This window comes from Pleurodeles waltl, chromosome 8 (genome assembly GCF_031143425.1).
Source record: "Pleurodeles waltl isolate 20211129_DDA chromosome 8, aPleWal1.hap1.20221129, whole genome shotgun sequence".
Lineage (NCBI taxonomy): Eukaryota > Metazoa > Chordata > Amphibia > Caudata > Salamandridae > Pleurodeles > Pleurodeles waltl.
The window spans coordinates 765989900-766015207 of record NC_090447.1 but is presented as its reverse complement, the minus strand read 5'-3'; the positions used below and the strand labels follow the sequence as shown (position 1 = coordinate 766015207).

At 42.7% G+C, this 25308-nt stretch overlaps 1 protein-coding gene across 2 annotated transcripts in view; it reads right to left on the bottom strand.

Annotated features, from left to right (window-relative positions):
• Positions 1-25308, bottom strand: part of RPS6KA3 (ribosomal protein S6 kinase A3) — a 540094-nt gene that overhangs the window by 470855 nt on the left and 43931 nt on the right. For both annotated transcript variants that reach the window (XM_069205007.1, XM_069205008.1), the window contains exon 2: positions 9379-9439. In XM_069205007.1, coding sequence (XP_069061108.1) covers positions 9379-9439 — 61 coding nt within the window. The remainder of the gene's footprint in view (positions 1-9378; positions 9440-25308) is intronic.

Sequence of the window (25308 nt, the reverse complement as noted above, 5' to 3'; positions counted from 1 at the left end):
TGTTATCACTGATGGTCAGAGTAAAAAGCCTATTTGTCAACACAAATAAGTAATGAAATACCAAAATCCTTGGGAGCCTGACGTAGGAGGACTACGAGTCCATCAAATTGCCTTTGAGCATATTTTAAAAAGAGACTACGTCAAGACTCTCAAGCACCAGTGACACCCAGAAAGGGCCCCTTACACCAAAGGCAAGATGGTGCATACCGGTTTGCAGCAGAAGATACAGGGTTCATTAAATGTTACATAGATGGATCAGCATTGTTGACTGCAGAAAACCCTCAATGGAGGTTCAGTTAGCACACAAATAGTGTACAACTAAAGTAAAACTTATACTTCCCGTAACAAAATATTAGAAAAGAGTACATAACTAAGGCTACATCAGTAAAGTTAAGGTAAGTAATAAAACATTTATTAATGATATTACTAGGGGGAATAATAACGATAGGAGTTATCAGGTATGGTTAGGCAGTCTGACTTGGTTACAAGCAACTGTCAACTAAACTTAGTTCAAGGGTAAGAAACAAGATGGTGTGGTGATTAGAATACATAGATACACCTTGTAGATGATGGATCTCGTTATGAAGTTAATGGTAATGCTGTGTTGAGGGAAGGAAAAAAAAAAAAAAAAACACACAGCTCCTGCTTTCAGACTTTTACTGGACTTTTCAACCTCCAAGGCATGACGAAAGTTACAAGCACCATTCATGAGGTGGAAGCATTCACAATACCTCAGTTCTTGAAACCTTAAATCAATTGGACAAAGATGATAACCTCTTGTTAACCATGACTTTCTCCAATCTCAAACGCAATTTATTAAGAAAGTGCTGCGCCACGGAAAGTACCCTTGATGGGAAAAAAATTATAATACCACAAAAGAGGGACCAGATGAGGTGGGATGGTCTGACGTTTAAGTTGTTAATGGAGGATGGAAGGTTCGCGGGATGGCCACACCCACGAAACACCATAGGACCCGCACCTATTTAAAACACGTGGGGGTGCACACATTTTACAAGCAAGAGACACACCAGACCTATCCTGAGCTTCACAAACTATCAAGGAGGTGGCAGGGATAAGTAGCGGGCACTGCCTACTCATCTTATGAGGGGTATAATGGCAAGGATCTCCTCGTAGGTTCCCCCGGTGATAACACCTTAAGATGGAAGACAAAGAAGGGGAGCTACATAGAGGTGCAGGGGGCGCTGCACGGAAATCCACAATTGATGGTAGAGATGTACGGCTCCTACGGTAATTTACTGCAATTTCTCGATGCTCTTCTCCCCTATGTTGGTATTGAACTTAACAGTCTCCTGCATATGGTGTGGGGAATTCAACTGCACAAACAATGTTGGGTTAGAGACAAATCAACCTCTCCACTGCAGGACATGAGTAGCCTCATGGCGTCGCAGTATTTTACACACAGACCATAGACCGCTCCACGGTATGTGGTGACTGATGCACCCCAACTCTTTAGAACCCTCCCATTACTCCCCAGTACATCACCTCCAAACTAGAACTGACCTACTACTGTGTAGCAACGTATGTCCCCCAATGTCCTGGACACCGAATACTTGAATCACATGTTGTCAGACCATTACACTCCTAAAAGGGTGGCACGGTGGGGCAGGTGCTGTTCGCGCATACCTACCAGAAGACTTAACACCCGTGCCCTAAGAGACAGGCTTTACCAAGAAACTTTGGGGAAATGCATTGATCATTTACATGATAACTCTGGTATGGCCTCAGCCAAAGGTATTGAATGGGATGCATTCAAAACGGTTTTGGGTGAGGTGCTAGGCAAGATTGAAGCCATAGAACACTGTATTGGGGAGGCGGAGGTGCTGCTGCAGACAAGACAGACGTTTGCGGCCTATCTTCCCTGCACAGGGAACATAGCACATTGGAGGATCGGCTGGGGCGCATCAATTTTGAGGAACATGTGGCCTGCCAGAGGGGGACAGAGCAGGCAGTTTCTTGAAATGGTGCCTCTGCACAGACACCTTTAGAGTCTCCATAGAAGCTATAAGGTCGCCAGTATGCAAACTAGTCAACTCAAAGGTAGCTATCAATGATGTGCATGCCCATTTTTTTACCTGGTGTTACACAGAGCCATGGACACTGTGGGCGATGGAACCTTGGCCTGTTATGTGGCTAGACTGATCATTCTCCAACTAATCCACCTTCAGAGAACTGTCTTAGTCCAACCACTGACAACAGTGGTGGTGTGCAAGGAGATTAAACAGTTGATGAACAAAAAAAACCAGGAGGCACACGGGCTCCCAGAGCAGTTAGCGCTGCCTATGATAAAAATAAAAAATAAATTAAAAAAAAAACCTTTAAATCTGTACAGAAGCCAAGCGGAACTGATTTCTGCCCTGGTGTTTACGGGAGGCATCGATAGTTGTCATCCCTAAGCCAAGCAAGAACCCCTTGGATGTGCACTCTTATCGACTCCTATCACTACTCAATACAAACTGCAAGGTACTGATACTGCAAGATACTGAGAAACTGTTAGGCAATAGTTGTCAAATTGGTGCACCAAGATCAATGTGTGTTTATAGTGGGGTGGAACACATTCCTTAACCTGTGACAGCTCTTCATCATGGGGAGGACACCAGAGGCTGCAGCGCCCCCTGTTGCAATGTTCTTTAACAGAAAAAGCTTTTGGCAAGGTGGGTTGGCCGTATGAGCTGAAGGTACTGACCAGGATGGGATTGAGGCCAGAGGTTATGGGATGGAAGGGTCTCCTATACTCTGACAAGACCGCGGGGGTGCGAATAGGCAGGGAGGTCTCCACATAGTTTCCCATAGGCCAGGACACAAAGCAGGGGTGTCCGATCTCGCTTTTACTATTTGCACAGCAATCAAGCCGGTCATGGTTCTTTTTAGGCTTATGGGCCCAGAGTGAGGCATACCTCATAATGGAACGTGGGACACCATTGCCTTGTATTCAGACAATATCCTCATATCTGTGCAACGACAGGCCCTTCTTCCAGTGCTGGCTGCGCTGGTAGAATTCATGGAGTTATCTGGGTTGAGGCTCAGTAAGACTAAGATATTTGTTTCCATTTAGGCCACTAGCAGATACCAAACGCGAGGGGGAGAAACTGGATGGGCGTAAATGGAGCTACGACAAATGGAGTTATGACATTCAAATACCTGGGGATTAAGGTTTACCACAATGACTGGGATCTCATGCAGGGTGATCGGACTTGGGTGGTGTTGAGCACTAGGCAGACTGCAATTTTGGAAGACCCTCCCCACTAACCACTATGGGCTTAATAGAGGTAGCAAAAATGCTGCAGAGACTAATGTGCTATTTCTCGGCACTCCCAATGAGACTTTCAAAATCCTTCTTTGGGGACCTGGGCAGAGTACTGATTGATCTGATAAAGGGTCCTGGGCGGCGCAGAGTGGCTCTCCGCAAATTGTATAACACACTGCTCAGTTACAGGGGTCCATGAAGTGGCTCTCAGACAACCATAGCCCTGAGCGAGCGGATGTTAAGCAAGCACTTCAGAATCATCCACTGATCAGCTGGCTGATGGAATGCTGAGAGACTGTAGCCCCTGAATATAAAAAGGCAAGGATTGCAAAATACTGTTGGGACAAATACATGCTCACTGAACCGCTCACCCCCCTCCATATTCCCCCAAACAGTCACTGTGGGCTTACCCAGCATTCCGGGACGTAATTCTTTAACACAACAAGAACAACTAGTCAGACTGTGAGGTAGCTATGTTGGGCAACTTGTTTGAGTACACAATACTGCTCTACCTTTCTGGAACTCATGGAGAAATCTGTAATTGTCCCAGGCCAATTCTTGACATATAATGCTCCAACACACAAACTGACCTGCAGACAGAACCCAACTGAACAGCAAACCTCTGAGTTCCTGAAGCTCGTGTTAGAACATGTGGTGGCAGGAAGGCGGTTCTCCCCTCTTGTAGAGAGCACTGATGGAGGAACGGCATATTGAATACCTACTCTTTTGCAACATGTGGTGGCAGATTCTTATAGGACGGGACCGGACGGATTGCCAATTGGATGCTGCTTTGCAGCACATTAAGACAGTGTCTAAGAACCGGACTTTTAAGTACATCCAGTTAAGTTATTTACAACAGTTGTACCTTACCCCAACACTGCTTCACCGCATGTTATGCAGGAGAGAACCAATGTTGTCCATATGGTCTGGAGTTGTCCTGCAATAGCCCCATACTCGGAGGAAATAATGGCTATTATGGCCAACCTCAAACGACTGCTACCCCACGCGAAAAAAAAAAAACTAAATAAGTTATGGTTAAGAAGCAGATTACCATGGCATGGAAGTTTCCGGCAAATCCACTGGTGCATACCAGATTGCTGGGCCTCTTCAAGAGGGTGAGAGCAGAGGCCGACACCTGGGATAGGTCTGCACATGCAGGGACCCACTGGGCGACAACTGGGATGCTTATCTCACCACACAGTTTAAATCAGAAGACAGATCACCCTTATGGGTGAGCGAGGTAATTTGCTGCCAATCACGATTCAGCTGTACCCTTACAGTAACTGGACATGGTGTGTGTACACAAACATCATATCTAAATGTTTGAGGAACAGAAATTGATCATAATGAATTGTGTATTTACTATTCTAACTCCACGTGCGCTTTGATAGTAGGGAAGGTTGTAAAGTGGACCAAAGCAAATACAACTGCACTTTTAGTTACGGCGACCGGTCTTCCTAATGCACCGTCTGCACAAGGATAGTGTTTGCCTGGAACTGACAGTGTTTACCCACGCTATGAGGACCAAACCTGTCCTCAGGGGCTTGGGGGGGCGACACAGGACGGAACACACGGACACACACACACACAATCTCTATCTTTCACCAACACTTGGTTGTAGCAAGGCTCATTCTCTCTCTCTAGATTACTCTGGCCCATGTATCAGCATTTTACCTATAGACGTTCCCATTACCTTCACATTTTCCCTCTTGCTCTGGGCCGAACTTGTGTGTTTGATTAGATTATGAGCACAGAAGCTCACCCTGCCATTATTACATGCTGGTTGTTTAATACATCCACTAAAAAAAAACTGGTTAGCAGGAGCAGCTAGGCTCTTTTTGGGAGTCAAACTACATAATGACCTTCCTTTCTTTCTCAGAAATAAATCTTATGGCCTTCAGTTCAGGTGGGATCTGAGGAAACAGCAGTTTGAATAGATATGCTTCAGTCCAATGTCTTGTGTTCTAAAACGCTAAATGCCTTAGAAATACTTTACCATCTATACTAAGTGACTACATAAAATAAGAAATTATGAATTCAGGTGGCTACCCTCTGTAGAGTACTGCACCTTTTTAAAGTTAGCATGGCAGCAGTTATGGGATGAATGCATCAGAATGTTAACAGGGTTATCTGTTGAATGATAAGAATAACTTTAAAAAACTAATCAGACATCAAAACAAAGTAATATTATGTTATGCATATTTGTATGGTGCTCATATGACTTGGGAGGGTATCCTGGTGACTAAGAAAGGTAGAGCTGCTCTAAATGAAGCCTATTGAAAGAGCCAGGGTTTCAGTTTCTTACTTACATATGTGACAGCTGGCTGCCCTGATGTGTAAGGGGAAGCTATTCCAGACTGTGGAAGCTAGGTTGGAAAAAGGCACGGCCCCCCGCTCTCCCTCAGCAGATGCCGGGGATGTGAGCGAGGAGAAGGTTAGCCAGATGGAGGTGCCTGGTGTGCATGTGGAATCTGATGCAGCTGTTGAGTTATGCTGGACTTTCTGTGTAGTGCCTTGTAGGTGTGCATGAAGAGCGTGGTGATGCAGGGGTAAAGAGTGCTTCCGTAGTCCAGTCAGCCCGCTATCATGTCTTGTGCGACAGATCTGTTCACTTTCTTAAGGAGCATGAGGATGTGTAAGCAGGCAAATGTAACCACGCTGATCTAATTAGGCAGAGACTGGATTGCCAATTATGATCCCTAGGTTCCCGACTGAGTTGGACGGGCTTGGCGTTGGTTCTAGCTCTGAGGGCCACCAAGCAAAGGACCAGAAAGAAGAGTCTTTTTCAGTCTTGTTAATTTTGCGTTTCGGACAGCTAGTTTGCAGACAGTTTGCAACCTCAGACATGCAGCTGATGAAATTTACCTGAGTGTCCGAGCTGTCTTCAGAAGAGAATGAGCTGGGTGTCAAAGTAAAAGATGAAGCTAAGCCTTTGAGTATGGATAATGTTGGCAAGAGGGTTCATGTAGATGTTGAACAGCAAAGGGCTGAGCGAGGAGCCTTGAATGACAACGCAGATCAGGCTCGAGGCAGTCGCAGATTATGGGGCTGAAGTGTCTTTTTAAGTGCTTCCTGAAAGGAAGGAGCTAATCCATCTGAATGCTGGTCTGAGGATTCAGGTCTTGTGGATGTGTTGAGTGAGCATAAGGTGGGAGACGGTGTCAAAGGCAGCCTAGAGTGAGCAGGATGAGCACCCCTGTGACCCCTTTGTCCATAAGGAAGATGTCATCAGTGGCAGTAATAAGGGCAGTATCGGTGCAGTTCACTTAAACATTGTTGTGTGCTAGAAGAAAAAAAAACTCTTTCCTACCCGAGTATCTAGCAAGATTGCCACATCAATCCTCTCACTTTAAAGTCAGAGAAAGAAAAGTAAACAAGTGCCCTTGGACGACAGTGCCTGCTGTTTGACCTCGGTCGCTCTGAATGCACAGCAAATGTGATAAGAACAAGATTTAAAGGCCTGTTAACAGTAAGCGAGTTTGTGGAAGGATACAGAAAACATGGTTTATGGCAGGGACACACTGAAACTGGAGAGTTTAAAGCAAGTAAAGCCAGCAAATACAAAGCCAAAAAGAGTGAGTTACAAACTACAAAGCCAATAGTAATCAACTAGCAGAATCCATTCTTAAGACAACTTTCTTAAAGTCTTAGTTCGAGTTGCAAACTTGAAAACTGTCAAGAGCCCAAATAAATGAATTGAGCGCACAAATGTCACAAATCATTGGAGGCAGTTATGAATACTCAAAGTATACTCAAAGTAACAACATCCCTGTACATGAGAGATCGTGCTTCAGCATGTGTTTTACAGGGAAGGTTGTTGTGGGCAACGAAGGTAAAGTAGTCCTTGTCAAACACTAGGACGCTCGAGCTTGAGGACTTCTCAAGAGCCCTAGGGGGACCAGATTCAAATTTTCCAGAGAAAGGTGAACAAAGCTCTCTTCTCCCGTGCAATCTGTCAGACTGAACCAGAATTATCCACCATGAATCGTTACCTGGGGGGGAATGGAAGCATGTGGGGACTAGAGAAAAAGGTAGTGAAAATTATATTAAGAACTTACTCCAAGTACAGAATGGGATGGAGCTGATGCCCCGGTCTCCATTAGTTGGCACATCCTTCATTACAACAAAATGCACAAAGCAAGTTAGACTAACAAAACTGGTCAGGAGGGTGGACCAATTTGAGGAGGAAACCTAGGTCTGTGTGCATAAATTCAATTATCACCCTTTCGAGGACAATATGGTGAGAACTGAGAAAGCAACAGAACTGCTTTAAAAATAAGCAGACCACACAAAATATGCTGTGGGGCATATAGGTTTTGGAAGAAGGAGATGATCAAATACCATTTCTGGGGGGGGGGGGGGGGGGGGGGGGGGGGGGGCTTGATTAACACCCTGAACATACTGCTAACAACTGACATAAGCAAACGTCACAGACTGAAAATGCCTAAATCTAGACAGGAGGATAAAGAGGAGAACCAACAGTGATAATTTAAGAAAAAATACTCAAGAGATGGATTCAGAGTGGAGCATGAAAATGGGATAGCATCAACGAAAGAAGAAAGTCCAGTCCACTTCTTTGCCATATGCCAGGCTACAGGAGCAGGAAGAGCCCTAGACTCTGAGGAAAGACTTAAATCAATATCAGTGTACAGGCAGTATTGAGCAGATCTGAGAACTGTAGTGGAGGCACAAAAATACATAATAGAGAAGGAAAGAGACTTGAAATAGCCATCATTAAAAATGAACAAGTAAGCCAAGGGTGATCAGATGTCACAGCACAGATAAGGATGTAACTCAAACAAGTTAGGGCCTCAAAAAAGAAACCATGGAAAGCTGCAAAGAAAAACAAGAGCATCTGAACCTTTCCACCATGACTCTAAATCAATCTACACTGGATAACTGAGATACTGTCCCAGACTTGTTCTGGCACCTATCAAACAGCCTCTTATCACCATTTCCAAACCCACAGCACTATCAATTACGCAGGATTCATAAAAGGCCATAGTTCACATTCTTACTCCTCACCCTAACCTTTCAGTTTTGGTGATCACTTCCATCAGTAGACAACCTGATCTAATCCATAGATTATTAGAACAATATTTAATTTAATTAAAAAAAAAAAAAAAAAAACACTGAAAAAAAACACTGAAAAAAAAGGCAATAAAGCTTGCTTCCCAGACTTTAAGGTACAGCAGAGAGGGGGGCCTTCATTGCTATACAGAGAGCAAAGTGAACAGATTATCACAGTAGATTCTAAAATTAAGGGTGTTCTTGTGAAATGGAGGTTCTCCAAGATATTTTTTGTGCATCAGTCTATTTGGATATGATGGGGTCTGCTGTTAAGTTCCTCAAAAAAATGAACAGAAAATCAAAACAATACATATTACATCCGACAGAACCACCCACCCTGTTGCAACCCAAAAAGAATGAAAAGCAGTCATTAAAATTGTCCCTTAAAAGATTTATAAAAAAAAAAGAAAAAAAAAAAAAAAGAAAAGGGACTAATACGAGTCACTACTTTGCTATGTAACACTTGCTCATGTGGTCATGTCATCCTGTTTAGGAGGACAAATTGCAAACTTTTAACACCCAGTAAGAGAGTAAGAGTAACAGCAACCATTCTCTTGCCTAGTACAACCACATAGAAATCCAGTTTCCTGTGTCCATTTGTTAATAGTGCATAAGGTTCAATTTTTCTTTTGCATTCATGGATTTGTAGTCCTCATTTTATATTTTATAATTAAATCAAAGGGCAAAACATACCAGAACGCACAGGAAACATTCTGGGCCGGATAAGCTACTCATGCATGGAACTGTGAAACTTGAGCTCTGGGGAGAGAATGCAATGTTGAACAGACTAACACTTCCACTACTCTCTTTCAGATTTAAAACAGTACAGGGGTGGTGTCAGTGTAGAGACCGATAGTCACTTTCCCTGCAGTGATGAAGAAATATCAAAACCACATTCGACTCGATGGTAATGCCATGTTTTCATTATATTAAGGCAAAATATCCTTCCTCCACAATCAAATACTGCCAATTAAGAGCTGCACAAATACAAAGGTTACATACAAATACATATGAAAAGGGAAAACAAAAATAAAGCAGAAAACTTGCATTTTGGTCATTGTTATCCTCTTCTATCATGGCTTCGTCCATTATCGGCTGGCCATTCTGAAAAATAGGAGAGAGAAAATTTACTGGAAAAGTCATAATAAAGAAAACAATATACTTTCGTGCTAACATAAAATAAAATAATTCAGTGCAGATTAAGAGCACTAAAATAGACGGGACCACGTTGGTGCGTTATTCTCATATGTATTTAAATTCTTAGTATGTCTAATGCAGATGGTACAAGGACAGGCTAAAGGCGTCCTATCTTACGTTAGAGGGTAGTCATCTAGCTTGAATTAACCACAGAAAAGTTGTAGAGTTTCTGAAATGAACGGATAAAAGTCAAAAACGATATTCATTCAAATGGTAGCGTTTTACAATACAATCAGTACGTAGTAGATTGCTCGTTCTTTGGGTCTGGCATGACAGTGTGGTCGTCACCAGACCTTATGCAATCAAAAAAATCTTTCAGAAGTAATACACATAAGAACTCTGGCTTCGCCCATGTCTTGCCCCATCTGAGTACAACTTTTGATTTGCGAAATAATATGATAACATCAATAAGCATTTAAGGGTGAATTGTTATTTTTCTACTTAAAATCTGCAGAGAGGTATTTTTATCCATGCAAGCTAATAATTTACCATAGTAGGCAACAGTTTTAGTGTTGGTTACACTTAAAGACAAACCCTGGGAATAATAATAGATTTGCACTGAGGTAATTCTTTGTAGGCCTTTTTAAGAGACCCAGTATTTTGTTTTGCCAACTGCAATGTTTATAGATCAGATTTTGTAACTGAATATCTTAGGTTGTCTTGTTGGAAAGCTTACACTTCATACAGTAGGCTTGAGGTGATTATGATGACAAGTCACTGAAAGCTTTTAGGCTTGATTGGTTCACTGGCATAAGTTCTACCCAAAGCCATCGGCCTCATCTCTATTATAAACAATTATGATAAATTAGGCTTGGCTTACTTATTTAGAAAAGCATTTGTTAAAGCAAATAGGTCCTTATGGGTGGATTGTTATCACACTGTGTAACAGGCTGTAGACAGATATTTGATTACATTAAATCTCTGATTAATCGTGTAGGCTACAGCTTTGGAGTTCATCCGCCGGTCCTGTAACAAACCATAGTGGTAGAAGATTTAAATTATGGTAATCCTTGTTAGGCCCTTGAAAGAAGGGTTGTATACTGTTTTTCCAACTTTAATTGTGTACATATTGCAAGATGGTTGCTAGTATATGTGCACTTCAGTAAGCCCTGTGTTAGTTGTGGCATCAAGCCAATGGCAAAGGCTATAGGCCTTACTGGTTCATTGTGAAAAGTTGTTTCAGATTTCATAGGTGTGGTCTGTTTATTGGCTAACATAAGAAACTCAGTAGGTCTGACTGACATTTTGAAAAGCAAGTGCTAAAGACAGAAGACTTTTAATGGTGATGGTTATTACACTGTGGTCAAAAACTGTAGGCAGGTATTATATATTGAATATCAGACTATCGTAGTAGGTAAGCGTTTTAGTGTTGGTGACCAACGGAAAAACTGTGGGGATAGAAGATGTGATTTTTTTTATATTTAAAAACATTCACATTAATGATCAATTCACTGCTTTCTGTGCATTTGTGATTTAATCATTCATCTACTCTGGCACGGATTTATACTCTCTCACATTCAGGATATCTAGAATGTGTGTTCAAACAATTTCACATACTCTGCGATCTAATATTTCGGAATGCTTAACACAATCCATGCATCACTTTTTCTTGTTTTTCCTACCCTCGCTGAAAGTTTGAGAGACATATTTGATAGTCCAACAGAGGCATATTTTACATTCAACAGCGCAAAATTTAACGTGACAACACAATTCTAAAAAACTCAACAAATTTGATTACCTTGACCTATCTGATATGATTCACTTAGCTTGTGATATTTATTGATACTCATCTGTGACAGCTTCTAGACTTCAAATGATGCTGATGCTTATTTATGCATATTGTATTTTTATCCATTTGCTTTGTGTCATAAGAACCAGCACACGTTTAAATTTAACATGATTTTTTACCTTTGCACCTGTGTCACTTCTAAATCATTTTTCAGTCCTTCAGTAGGTATGTGGCTTCAAAATTGCAAAAACGGTTTCTTTGTGTGTATTGCTGAATGTTACCCCCCGTACTACAGTCTTAAATTTCAGTGCATTTAGGACTACTGCAAGCTCATTGTAAAGCCACTTGTGCGGTGGAAATCAAGTGACAAAGAAAGTGACTTGTACGCTCAAAAATAATCAAAATAATATTTCTGTTTCCTTATCTTTACATGTGTCTTGATCACTTCTATTAGCATCTCTTCAAGAGCAGTTTTTTTTTTTTTTGAGGGCAAGGCAGCATTTTATCAAACAGAAAAAAAGGAAAAGGCAAAACAAAATCCAAGATCAAAAACATACAGAAATACAATGATCGGAAAGCATATCAAAACGCCATATCATCACAAAAAAAGTTAACACCAGCTAATACCCCTAATTCACACCATAGTTTCTTCCAACCACTTACCCAGTGCTGACCAAATCCGCTCACCCCAATGTCACGTCCTATAACCTTTGAGCCTATATAAACTCAGCTCCAAAATCTGGGAGATCAGTAATCTCGCCCTCCAGTTCTCAAATGCTGGGGGCTCAACCCTTAGCCAGTGTGAAGCACTACAAAGCCGCAATATCGCCATGGCCATAAACATATGTTCACTCACCCATTTGCCTCTTCAGAATCCACCAACCCCAACAGTACTAATGCTGGTGCAAGAGTAACATGCCCCCTGATAACCCCAAGGAGCTGCTCAATTGCCTGTAGCAACGGTTTCAGCTTAGGACATGCATAGAACCTATGGGTAATCTCTGCCTCCCCCCCCCCCCCCCCCAGCCCCCCCCGTGGTTACATTTACCATCAGAGCCACCCAACTTGCAAACCTTAGCCGACGTATAATACAAATTAAATATTGTCTTATAATGTTGGGTTTTCAAGCTGGATACAACAAATGTCCTTTCTGCCATTTCCAGAGACTGTTCCACCCAAATCCCCTCTTTCCCAAGACGCATACTCCTTTTTTTCATTCTGAAGTGCCAGATCTTCCATTTGACTATCTAGTAACAAATTATAGAGTGCCCCTATTCTGTCTTTATGCCTAATTTCTTCTATTATTGGGACCTTATCTATGAGGGGCAATTCCCTTTTATGACAATGGAGAAAGACCTGAAATTGCAAGATTTTAAAGAAAGGAGTCCAAGGTAAATCGTATTGACCTTACAGTTCAGTAAGTGATTTGAGAAAAGTGTTGGCACATAGATCGCCAATCCTGGTTATCCCTCGTTTCCAGATGTCCACTATAGAACTGTCAAAAATAGAGGGAGGAAGTGGGGGAGCAGACATTGATGTATTACGGTTTATCCTTCCTATAGAACATCTCCGCTTCAATTGCAGCCATATCACATGGGCTGCCCGTAGTGCCTTGAATCTGGTTTTCTTATGGTAGCTTGGTTCTATGTGCTTCGGGAGCCAACCTTGAGCCTCCGAGCCCAGCATCATTTCATTGATGGAAGGAGACTCTACTGGAGAAACGAAGGGGTGTTCTTATGCAATCAATATATTCATCTGCTGAAGAGCACATGCATAATAATACTATAACATAAAATGGGGACAGCCCCCCCACCCGGGATCTTGGCAGAGTCATATCTCAGAGTCCTTCTTGATTTAGTATATCCCCACATGAAATTGCTTGTAATACTCTCTAGCTTGGCCAGCCAGCTCTTGGTGAACTCCAGGGGGATAGCACGGGAAAGATAAAATACTTTGGGCGGGATATTCATTTTTAATACCTTGCAATGACCCAGAAGAGACAAATGTAAGTGATTTATCCTAACTAGATCAATTTTAGCCAACATCGGGGCCATGTTTTTCTCCACTAATTGACTAACTGCATACATTATTCTTATCCCCACATATCCGGCATCAGATACGACCCGCTTGTCCCTGACAATAGTCTGGGCTGAACATATAACCTGAGTCTTGTCCTTATTTAAATTTATAGCCAGAATATGTTCCAAACACCGTATTAAGTCAGATTCTAGGCCACTGAAGAATACCCAGGCTTTGGGGGCTTTTTTACAAACCTTTAATAGCTGTTAAAAACCCTCCCCAACCCCCTCCCATTTCAAAACCTCCCATAAAAAGGCCCATGACACACGATCAAATGCCTTCTCGGCATCTAACAAAATCAGGCCGAATAATGTTTGATGTACTTCTGCATGATCATACAAGGATATAGCTCTTCTGATATGGTCTACTGTCCCTCTCTCTGGGATAAACCCATGTCGTCACCTACATACTAACATAGCAATAACCCTGGCCAACCTACTTGCTAGAATCTTGGCTTATATTTTCCCATCACAGTTCAACAGTGATATTGGTCTGTATGACCTAGGATCACTTAGAGCTCTATTTTTTTTTTGTTTTACTACTCTGGTGGCTAATTGCCAAGAGGGCAGGATATGCCCTTGCTGGGCCATTAAAAACGCTGATAACGTATCCTTTCGTAGTTCCTGCAAAAATACTTTTAAAAACTCAAGTGGCAAAGCATCTGGCCCTAGAGCCTTCAGTGAGGCCGAAGATTTCATGGCCTTAATTTCTTCCAATGAGATTGAGGCATCTAATAGGTTTTGCGCCTCCTGAACCTGTTTGCGCTCCCCCCAGGAACTCCACTGATCTCCCATAATCCCCAACTACTTGTTGTAGATCATCAGACTATAACTCCTCGTAAAAGTCTCTAAAAACTTTTATGATCTCCTCCAGTTTGTCCACCTTACATCCATAAGAATCCACAATCTCTGCTATGTCCCTGTCTAAGGCCTTCTGCCTAACTCATAGCATTCAGCCCTGGACATCTGGTACTTCTCTGCTGCTGCCTTACTAAAGTGCTGATTGGCCTTTGCCTTGAGTATTGATACCCTGGCGTGAGCTGAACTGACGTCTTCCCCCTTCATTACGCTCTGCATCAATTTCCTCTCAGCCTGCATAAGCTCTTGATTTAGGCTCCTAACCTCTGCCTCCATCACCTTCTGCAAATGTAAGCCGAAGCTCAGTCTCCCCTCTGATCCCAGCCTTTAATGCATCCCAAACTATTCCTGGAGCAACGGTATCTCTGTTATCCTCTAAAAACTGTTTCAGCCATACTCGCAAATGGTCTAAATAGATTGGCTCCCATAGTAGTTTATCGAACGTCCAAACTCGGCATGGCCTAAAGAATCCAGTCAGCGATATAACCAAACACGATGGATTGTGGTCCGATAAGATTCTAGAGGAAAGTTCTATCTGTTCCAGTAAAAAAATAATCAAGACGTACCAACTTATTATGAGGGGAAGAGTAATATGTATAGCCAGGGTCCAGAGATTTAAGTTATTCCCATACATCCATAAGGGCATGATCCTTTATCAGTTCTCGCAGGGCCTTATACACCTTGGGTTTGCATCCATGGTAGCTATCCGACATTGTGAAACACTTGTTAACTTCAAGAAGAATGTTAAAGCCCTACAGATTACTAAAGGGAGTGGCCAGGAGGCTAGTTCTAGATTTAAAGCATCTAGTACATCAGCCAAGTTTGATCCATTGATGTGTAGAGGGTAAATCTAGCTGTGCCTGCTTTGCATTTTATGATGACCCAACAGCCGCCTTTATCTACCAGGGAGCGGCCTGGTCTGCAGATAGAACTTCTGGCCAAGACTGCAACCCCGTGTTGTCACTCTCTACTGTGTACAGACTAAAAGTGTAATTACTACACCTTTCAATACCTCCTTCCTCCCCCAGGGAATACGAGTCTCTTGTAGACAGACAAGATTTGCTTGCATTGCTCTTATAGCCACAGCCACCTTCTTTCTCTTTTGGGGATTATTCAAACCACATAAGTTAACAGAACATATTCTGAGCCTATGAGCCATATTTTACCTCTGGGTATCCTATGCCTTCCTAATTTATCTACAGTCAATTGTCCCAAGAGACTTTTCATCCGTGGTCTTTTGCCAACCACTTTTGCTACTGTCCCAGTGAGAACATCCGGTCTATAAGCATTCATTTGGTTATTCACCTTGCCCTTCCTTAGCCCAAACTTCCCCCTGTCCTCCCTACCGGCATCTCCATCCCCCCTTCTCTCCCTAACAACCCCCCACTGACCACCCCCCACTGACCACCCCCCCCTTACCTACCCTCTCCACCCACTAGAAGGCACAGGACCAGCCAGGTCCTTCCCCAGATGAATCGGTGCTCCCCTCCAGTTCCCCCCCAAACCTCGTCCCTTTTCCATTGACAATATACTATCAGAGCTATAATACCACCCATCATATGTTGCCATCCTCCTCATAAGGTGCCATTTAATGCTGAAAAAAAGAGGGGGGGGGAAGAGCATAATCCAGTGATAACAGCCATATGCCCCCCCCCCCCCATTCCTCCGGTTTAGTCTATTGTCAGAGCGAGTCCAGAAACTCCTTGCCTTCACTTCAGAAAGAAAAACAATGAGTCCTTCCACCTACGGCCACTTTTAACTTGTCTGGGTTCATCATAAGAGTCTAGGCCCCCTTATTCTGCAGAGGTGAGATTAGTTGCCGAAGTCTCCATCTTTTCTCCACAGTGGCATGACAATAAATCGGCCAGACAAAAAAGTCACAGCCCATAGCAGTACGTTTGCGATCTGGACAAACAAGGTCCCACACAGCCTGTCTTGCTTGGAAGTTATAAAGGCATATCAATATAGCCCTGGGCTTTCCTCCCTCAACATCCAATTATTTTATTTTAAAGGAGAATCTATGGGCTCTCAGAACTTCTCTTTTCCAATCCCATTGCACTAGATCTGGGAAGGCTTCCTTAAAAAGATTCACCACAAATCTCCACTGATCTGCACCTTCCACCCCCTCTGGAATTCCCAGGACTCGGATGTTGTTATGCCTCGATCTGTCCTCAAGATCCACCAGTTTCCAGTGAGTGTCCTCCATCTGAGCTTTCAAAGAGTCTATAATCTCCCTTTGTGCAGCAGCATCGTCTTGCAGTTTAGAAATAGGAGTCTCAGCCTCTCACATACATACTGCAAATTCAGTGCACATCTTAGCCACCCATCAAATAGCTCCCTCATTTTGCGACAAGCTAGCTGTGTTCTAAGGCTCTCAGCCTCGGTCTCCTCCCGATGCTCCATAATACTCTGATGTATCAATTTTCAAGGAGATTGGCCTTTTGTCTGTTATAGAGTTGACCAGAAAGCCTGGGCCCCAAAAACCAGGGGCAGAGGAATAATCCCAGCATGATGCTTTAGAGGCTAGATGGCGGGCAGGTGAGCCTGAACGAGAGTTTTTCTTTTAACCGTGGCAGCCTTGGAGCTTTCAAGTTGGCCTGGTCCTTTCCCCCACTCTGAACCTTCACCATGCGTAGTTGCCCCAGAGCCAGCTTCAGACCAAGAGATTTTCCAGACTCAACTGTTCCCCTCCCTAAATGCAATGTCTTTATCACTGGTCCAACTGGATTGGTCTGCCAAAGAGAAACATTTATCTCCCAAGTCTTTATCTTGACCAATTTTAAGGGTCAGTTTCCCTTTGCCCAGAATTTGTTCACCCTTCTGTGATCTCCCAGCAGTGACTGCTAGTAGTGAATCATGAGCCAAGGCCCAAGTCTGAGCCGGTGTCACGGCCTGGGCCAAAGCGTCGCTAAGAGTGGTATCATGGCTTGCTTCCAACCTCCTGCACTCATCGTGTACCACTTCTGCCGGCTTCCACAGTCAAATTTACAAGTGCCGGTGAGGGGCAGCTACTTACTGCTTGTGAAGGCTCTATGTGCACCTTCTTACTCATGGCCAGCCAAAAGTTCTTTATTTAGTGCACTCCTGTTTAACTTCAAAGTCCAAGCAGTATCTACAATATTGCCTGCACTTCAGTTTTGCCGCCATATGAGACTATGTTTTTGTTTTAAAATATTTAACCAAAGGCACACTCGGCAAATTCACATTTGCCGCTAACTTTGTTCTGTACTGCTCACCTGACATCTGTGTACCTGCTCAAGGTCTTGAGCTCTCCTGCACCACCAGAGCCGCGTGCTCTCTCCTGTCTCACAACAGCTCCAGTGGGAGCTACCTTTGATCCTCTTGCTGGCATCCATGTATCCAGTCTCCTCAGAAAAGCAGTGAAACAATGTAGCACAATCACAGCAGGGCGCGCTGAATAATAAACAAAGCACCAGAGCCGAGGTAAGCCGGGTTGCTAGCACGCGTCCAGACGGCTCTGGGAGCGCAGATCATAGCCTGCATGTGCAATGCGCTCAAATCCAAGGGAGGGGAGTCTGTACCCAGGGAACTTGGGAGGTCAGGGGAGGAGACCACAGTAGAACTGACTCACTCACTGCTATTAATTATAATTATCAGCTTCCACTAGCCACTGGAAGATGCAAGACAGTATATTTGCCTATTATTCTGTAATGACTTTGAAAGTTCTAGCATAAAGGTCATTAGTTTAACTGCTCTGTAAACTCCATTGTATGAATTAGTTTCTGTACCAACGGTAGGAAAAATAATTGTACTACAAAGTGGTCTTTCACAAAGAACTTTATTAAACCTAATTTTAGATTTCTGTGAAGATTTACATGCCTTATTCACTTTTCCACTAGAATGATAATACATCTGAATGATAACTTCCAAAATTTCTATTGATCAATTTCCTTATTCATTACCTCAGAATTACAATTATAGTTGGGCATTTCTAATATTCATGTTAGGATCGGCTGTTGAACTGGGAATATATATACTTCACATACTTTTGTAGTTTACAGATTTTGCTTTTAAAACATTAGCATGACTGAGCCAATCATGTTTAAACAGTCCTTTTCTAAACTATATTTTTATTACAATTTTCATTCTGAAGCCTAACTTTTACACTGACCTTTTATACAATTTATATTTATTTTTATTAAAACAACTCATTTTTGTAGAGATTTCAGAACCATTATTGCTGTGATAAAGCAGTTCTTGCTGCCAACCTGAAGTGACAGCCTACTTAAATTGGTAGGACTTTATTAGTAATTTTGAAAGTCTGCCAATGATCACTACCTGTCTATGTTAGCATAGACACAATGGAGAAAATAGAACATGTTGGTAAAGAAACCATAATATGATCAATCAGGCAAGTTTGATTTCTATTACAGAAAGTCTGATGTGCTGAGAGTCCATCATACTTCATCCATGTAAACAGATTATCCTATTCTCTGCCAGATTACATGTATAGCTCCAGAAGAAATTTTGCAAGAAGGGAAACCACCAGCCGGGACTGCACATAAGTCAAGTAAATCGCTATTTATTACATTGGTTTCAGCTGGAGCAAGCCTCAAATGAACATCTCCAGTGATAATTTTAGGTGCTTGCGGTTAATCTACCAAATGTTTGTTTAGCTCTTCCTCCATTTCAGAAATGTAGATGTCAATACTAGTGAAGGTATTTTACGAATGTAAACATTGATCAATCTAACAATTATCAGAACCATTGACGCTTGGGATGAATTTGACTTAGATTTTTGAGATTTTGTTTAGTATTAATGTTAAAAACCTGCTGGAAATATGACAATTTGTAGTCTGAAACCCTGGTTTAATAAAGGATGTAAAGCATTGTATCTTCGGTAGTTCCCAAAACCATGTTTCCTGCAATAAACTAATTTCATGATTGTCTAAAATTAAACTTTAAAAAAAATGACGTTACCTTATTTGCCTAAAACCATACACATTCCAACTTACAATTTCTAGATTGCAGGACCTTCCCTCCTATGACACTATTGAAGTAAAATGAATCAATCAAATTAGAATGATAGTTGGAGATAACATCCTCATGATTTTCACACGTCAATGGACAGTCATTTTGTTGAATATTCCTTGAAACATCATTTGACAGTACTGTGTGTGGCTTTTGCATCTTTAGTATTCCTTGAAAGCAGTGCCCCTTCTTCAGGCCATAATAAATGTATGCAGCACTAGGGTATCATCTTAAATCAATATGGTAAGGTGCCAGACCTGAATGGTAATAAAAAGTATGAGGTGTGTTTCGGACACAGGAGAGGCTAGAATTCTCTGACTGATACAAGTAATAGTATTGTGAAAGGATTGAGACAGCATGGAGTCACCAAATAATTTAACAAGGACCACTTCATGTACAGGATCTTCTGCCACTGAAATGTCTTTAATAAGCTAGGAGTAAAATGTTACTTTTATTATTTCTCTCCCATTTGTGCATGTTTCGAAACTGACAATTTTAAAACATGCACATTAATGCATATTAACTGGGGAACTTGCACGAGTAGACTGTCTAAACGAGGTCTAAACGCTGGCACACGGGCGGACGGCAACAAACTTTACTGATGGAACTTACATTTGGACCTACCAGGGTCCCTCTACTTAGATGAACAACCTCGCACAGGTTTTTTTGGAATCTCCACTATATGCTGATGACGATTACTTAGAGACTACCAAGTTAATATTTGGACTTTCATAGGTCCTGAGATGCATTGGACCTCTTCTCATATAACCTTTTTCGTTAATCTTCGGCCTTGAAAAAGTCACTGGTGTGACGAAACACGTGTTGGCTGTCTTGGAAAGATGCTTTCTGTCTTACTGAACGTTACTTCGCTTTGAATAAATGAACTTTTTCCTGAAGACAAGACTTGAATACCGAAATGTGTGATTGCTTCATTCAACCTAATACATAACGACAAAAATGTCTCAATCTCGTTCGTATTTGACCATTGTATATTGTGTGCTGTGATCTCTTTTGTATGCTATTATCTGTGTATTAACCCTACACATTATTGTTGCCCAAGGGTAGTAGGGCATCTGATCACTTGCACCACGTCCTGTTTTCCAGACTTACAATTCTTATGTACATTCGCCTTGAGTGCGGCCAACTCTCACCCTTACTACCCATTACATTTATTATTAACCCAGTCCATGACCAACAAGCTATAAACTGACCCACATGAAGAGTAACCATATAATTATCCAGCATATGATCCCAACAGAAACGTGGCCAACCAGTGCTCACTACATTTTTTAATACGAAAGAACAACAGTAGGCATAATAATCTATACTGCATAAAAATGTGGTCTTCGCAACCTTTGCATAAGGTGGAATAAAGAGGACGTATGAGTGGAGGCTAGTAATCGTCATACTATCCTTCTCAGACATCAAGAGGATCACACACTACCACTTTAGGTTTATCACAGTGAAGCTTCTTGTACTAAGTATCTCTAAACTTTTTAAAATAGAGCCATTTCTCAAGCACTCAATTTAAACCAGGGTTTTTAGTTTTCGCAAAGACAGCACACGAGCTGTCCCTTTGCACATTTTTTTTTTCTTTTTAAATCAGTGGGCTTGGAGTCCACCCATTACTTACCATTGGCTGACTCCATTGTCTGACTCCATTGTCACACTCATTTACTTGTGTCTGTTAGGTCAGATAGCGTAGGTGCCCTTCTTCTGTGTGTTTCCCTGAGGCATGGCAGCATTATTTGTGTCCTTCCACAGCCCAGTTTATAAGCAGATTTTGCACAGGGGAAGCAGGTTTAATCATTGGCGTAAGCTCAACAACCTGTAATTCTGATCACATCACTTAATGTCTTAATCAGTCATTGGCTAACTTCACTGTGACATATTCTGACCTTTATGAAGGAGCACATCCTCAAAAAGAACTTCCCAATTAACTTGCTGAACAGCTACAGATTTCTTCAAACATAGCTGGAAACAGTTACACAATTCAGATGACTGATTTTTGGGGGGGCAGTTTAAAAACCTTCTTGCTCATTGTACATTTTAGAATGAGGAATGTTCCCTAAAGTGGCACAACTGGTGACCAAGGGTAATGCTTCAAATTATTGGAGAAAGACTCACTGAATTGACACAAAAAACCATAATCAAAGGTTGCGTGTGGAGACATTTTTTAGGCATCAAGGCTAGTTTCCGCCACACGGATTTTCAAGGTTGTACTAGTTTGGTTCATGTCTCTCTAATGAGCTTAACAAGGTGGAACGTTTTTGTTGTTGTTAACAAATCCAACTTCCAGGTACATTAGTAGTAATGGTCTCTATGCAGTGCACTAGTTATAGTCACTAAAGTAGATAAGTCTGATGCTTAACTCCCTAGGTAAATCCGCCACAGAACCCCTTACAAATACCACCAAATATATATACATACATACACATATATATATATATATATATATATATATATATATATATATTCACCCAAATGCTGCTCATTGTTACCGAACTCTATCAGGTGGTTGCCTCCTTCGTGTAAGCAGCACTGCACGTAAATAATGTCCAAACCAAGCAGCTCCACCACAGAGCCAGGGGCACTCTGATTCCACTCGTGCAACAAACACTGTTGCAAGCCCAGCAGAGGGACCCTAGCCCTCTAGGGGACCTGTAGGTAGGAATTAGTCAGTCTTGGACTAGTATTTCAGAGTGAGATGATATCTGATGGTAGTGCCCGGCCGGGAGCTCTTTAATCCACATATAGTCTAACTGTACAACATGCACCATCTTGAAACATCAATCTGTCTATATTTTGGATTAATCAATCCTTTTATTTTAATTATGTTCATTTTTATTGTTAAACTCACATTCTCTAGATATGCAATTCATCACCTACACATTTTACAAAGTGGATTATGTCATCTCTTCACACCATCAGAGAGTCCTTTTCTATTACAGAAAGCGTATCACATGCACCATTTTAAAACAGCAACCCATCAATGCCCGCCCCCCCCCCCCCAATCGCCCCGTTAAACTCCTACACTCCAAACATATAATTAATCACCTAAAATTTGTTTATATTTAACCTATGGTTTTTTACAGTCTTTCTTCTCAAATTCCCCGTAGGGCGTAGCATGTAATCTTCCCACAGTCGTATGTTTTACAATGTTAGGTGAAAAAGATGAGGCCGAAAGTTGGTCAGTACTATTTTAAAATGAATCATCAAATGAAATGGGACTAAGAAATGTAACTGATACATAATCTAACCATGTTATGTGGATTAGGATCGTGATGAGTCATAGGTTTCAGATATATGTGTAGCCTTCTAAAGATGGGGAAAATTGTAATGGTGTTTGGGGAAGAGACATCCAAGAACTAGTATATTTTGATGTCGGTCAACAAAACAAGTGACGTGTGCCCAATAGTGAAGGGATGAACAGATTTCGTTTGAGTAATGTGCAACTTATAAATTAAAAGATTTGAGAGTGTAATTGTGAACAAAACAGGATATTGCAAAGGAAGATAATATGGGGTTTGGGAGGAACACCATTTTTCTTTAATATATTCTGGAACTGTTCGTCTGGTGTCTTGATTTCTTGTCTGATTGGGTGAGAAAACCTGGAAAAAAAAAATATATATATATATATATATATACACATATATATATATATATATATATATACACATACACACACACACACACACACACACACACACACACAAAAAAGCTGCCAGGTCTACCATGTCCTTTTGACTGCTGACCTCCTGTTTTCATGGTATACTGGACTCTGTTTTTGCTGGTTTATGGTCTCTGCACAAATTCCCACTGCTGATCAGTGCTAAAGTGCAAGTGCTCCCTATGTAAATTGTATGTGTAATTGGCATTTCCATGATTGGCATATTTGATTTACTAATAAGTCCCTAGTAAAGCGCGCTAGAGGTACCCAGGGCCTGTAAATCAAATGCTACTAGTGGGCCTGCAGCACTCATTGTGCCACCAACGAGTAGGCCTGTAAACATCGCTCTGACCTGCCACTGCAGTATCTGTGTTTGCAGTTTTAAACTGCCAATTCAACCTGACAAGTGTACCCACTTGGTAGGCCCAAACTGTCCCTTTCTGTACATGTAATGCACCCCCAAGGTAGGCACTAGGTAGCCCTATGGGCGGGTTGCAGTTATGTTAAAGGTAGGACATGCACTGATGTGTATTACATGTCCAGACGGTGAAATACTGCCAAATTCGGTTTTCACTGTTGCAACGCCTCTCTCTCTCATAGGTTAACATGGGGCATCCTTTAAATATATTTGGGAGCAGATACAGATTTGGAGTTTGGGGTCTCTGAGTGGATTCTTAAGTTGTCAGTTTGAAAATGTCACTTTTTAGAAAGCGGGCATTTTCTTGCTTAACCATTCTGCACCTCTGCCTGCTTATGTTTTCCACATCTGGGTCAGCCTGACAGTTGGGCTGTTGTGAATTCCCTCTTGACCGGGGTACAAAGAGAGCTGGGGAGTAGCCTGCATATCCTGATGAGTCTCCTGGGCTAGAGTGGTGAGGTAGGAGCTGACACTTGCACCTCAAAGGGCTGTGCCTGTCCTCACACAACAGTCTCCAATCTCCTGGTTTGCGTGGCTGGGGCCAGGCAGGATATTGTTAACAACAGACTTTCCTTAGAAGTGTTCCTACTTCAAAGGCAGAAATGGGTGTAAGTAATGGACCCAAAACCTCGGATTACTTCTGAATCATGAGGAACCTCTACCAAGGAGAAGAGCTGGAGGAGGAGTACTGCCCCTTTGCCTGTGAGCATGCTTTGCTGGGTTGGCCTGCAGTTGCGGCTTTTGCCTGAGAGTGGACAATGACTGGACTTTGATTTCCTGCTCGTGGACAAAGACTGGACTTTGATTTCCTGCTCGTGAAGTGTCTCCAAGGGCTTGGACTGAGCTTGCCTCCTGTTCTGAAGTCTCAGGGCCATTAAAGACTTCCTCTGCCAGGTTTGGCCAGTGCAGCCCTTGGGGAGTAGTTGGTCCCAGGAGAAGGGTGGGAGCCAGCTAAGGCCTCTGTCTCACTAGGGGACCATGAGATGGTCCAGAGGACCTTTGTACCTGAGAACACTAAGAAGTACAGGCACTGGTTGACCATCAATGGACAGAGGGTGGAGGCTCTGAGAGGCACAGGAGCCAGTGTGACTACTGTGAGGTGTTACCTGGCATCTGAAGAGCAGTTAGTTCCCCATGTATTTCACTAAGTAGTTGCGGCAGACAACTCAGCGCACCTGTGTAAGGTGGCACAAGTACCCTTTGAGCGAAGGGTGGGGGGGGGGGGCTAATAAGGAGGCAGGGGAGTCTAAGGTTCCTTGAGGGTAGCTTAGTCCTACCATGCCTGTTGATTGTCTGCTAGGCAAGGACTTGGAGGATTCCCCTTGGAGTGAAGTGGATTGGGGGTCACACTTGGAGATGCTGGGTCTGCCCGGGTGGCCATGGGTGACCACCCAGTCTATGGCAGCCCGTCAGGGTGGTCAGGAGGCCCTGGTGCCTGAAAGAGTGGCCCAGGTGCCTGCCAGGAAGAGGAAGGACAAGGGGCACAGGAAACCCACCCCAGAAGTTCTCACGGTCTGGGAGGAGTCTGAACGTGAGGGGGGTGCCCTAGAGCCTGTAGGGGAACAAGAGGCTGAATTGGGGGAGGTGCCCGAGCTGACCGACTGGCAGCAGGAAGTGGGTCCCACCAAGGAATAATTCTTTGAGGCACAGAAGTCATGCCCTACTCTTAAGGGTCTGCGATGACAGGCTGCAGACCAGGCATCTGGCAAGGAGTCTTGATCACACTGGATCTATTGGGAGGATGGCCTCCTGTATAGTGAGCTTAGGGTTGCTAAGCTTGGGGCAGCATGTGTGCTGGTGGTACCCCAGTGCTTCAGAGCCTTCCTACTGGGCCTGGTTCATGATGTGCCTTTTGCAGGACATTTGGGCAGGACAAGGCTGAAAGGCTTGTCACCCACTTTTTCTCTCCCCAAATGCACAGGCACACTGACGCACATTGCAGGTATTGCCAAACTTGTCAGGCAAGTGGAAAGCGTGGGGGAAGTGCAAGGCCCACCTCCAAAATTTTCCTGTTGTCAGCACACCCTTTGA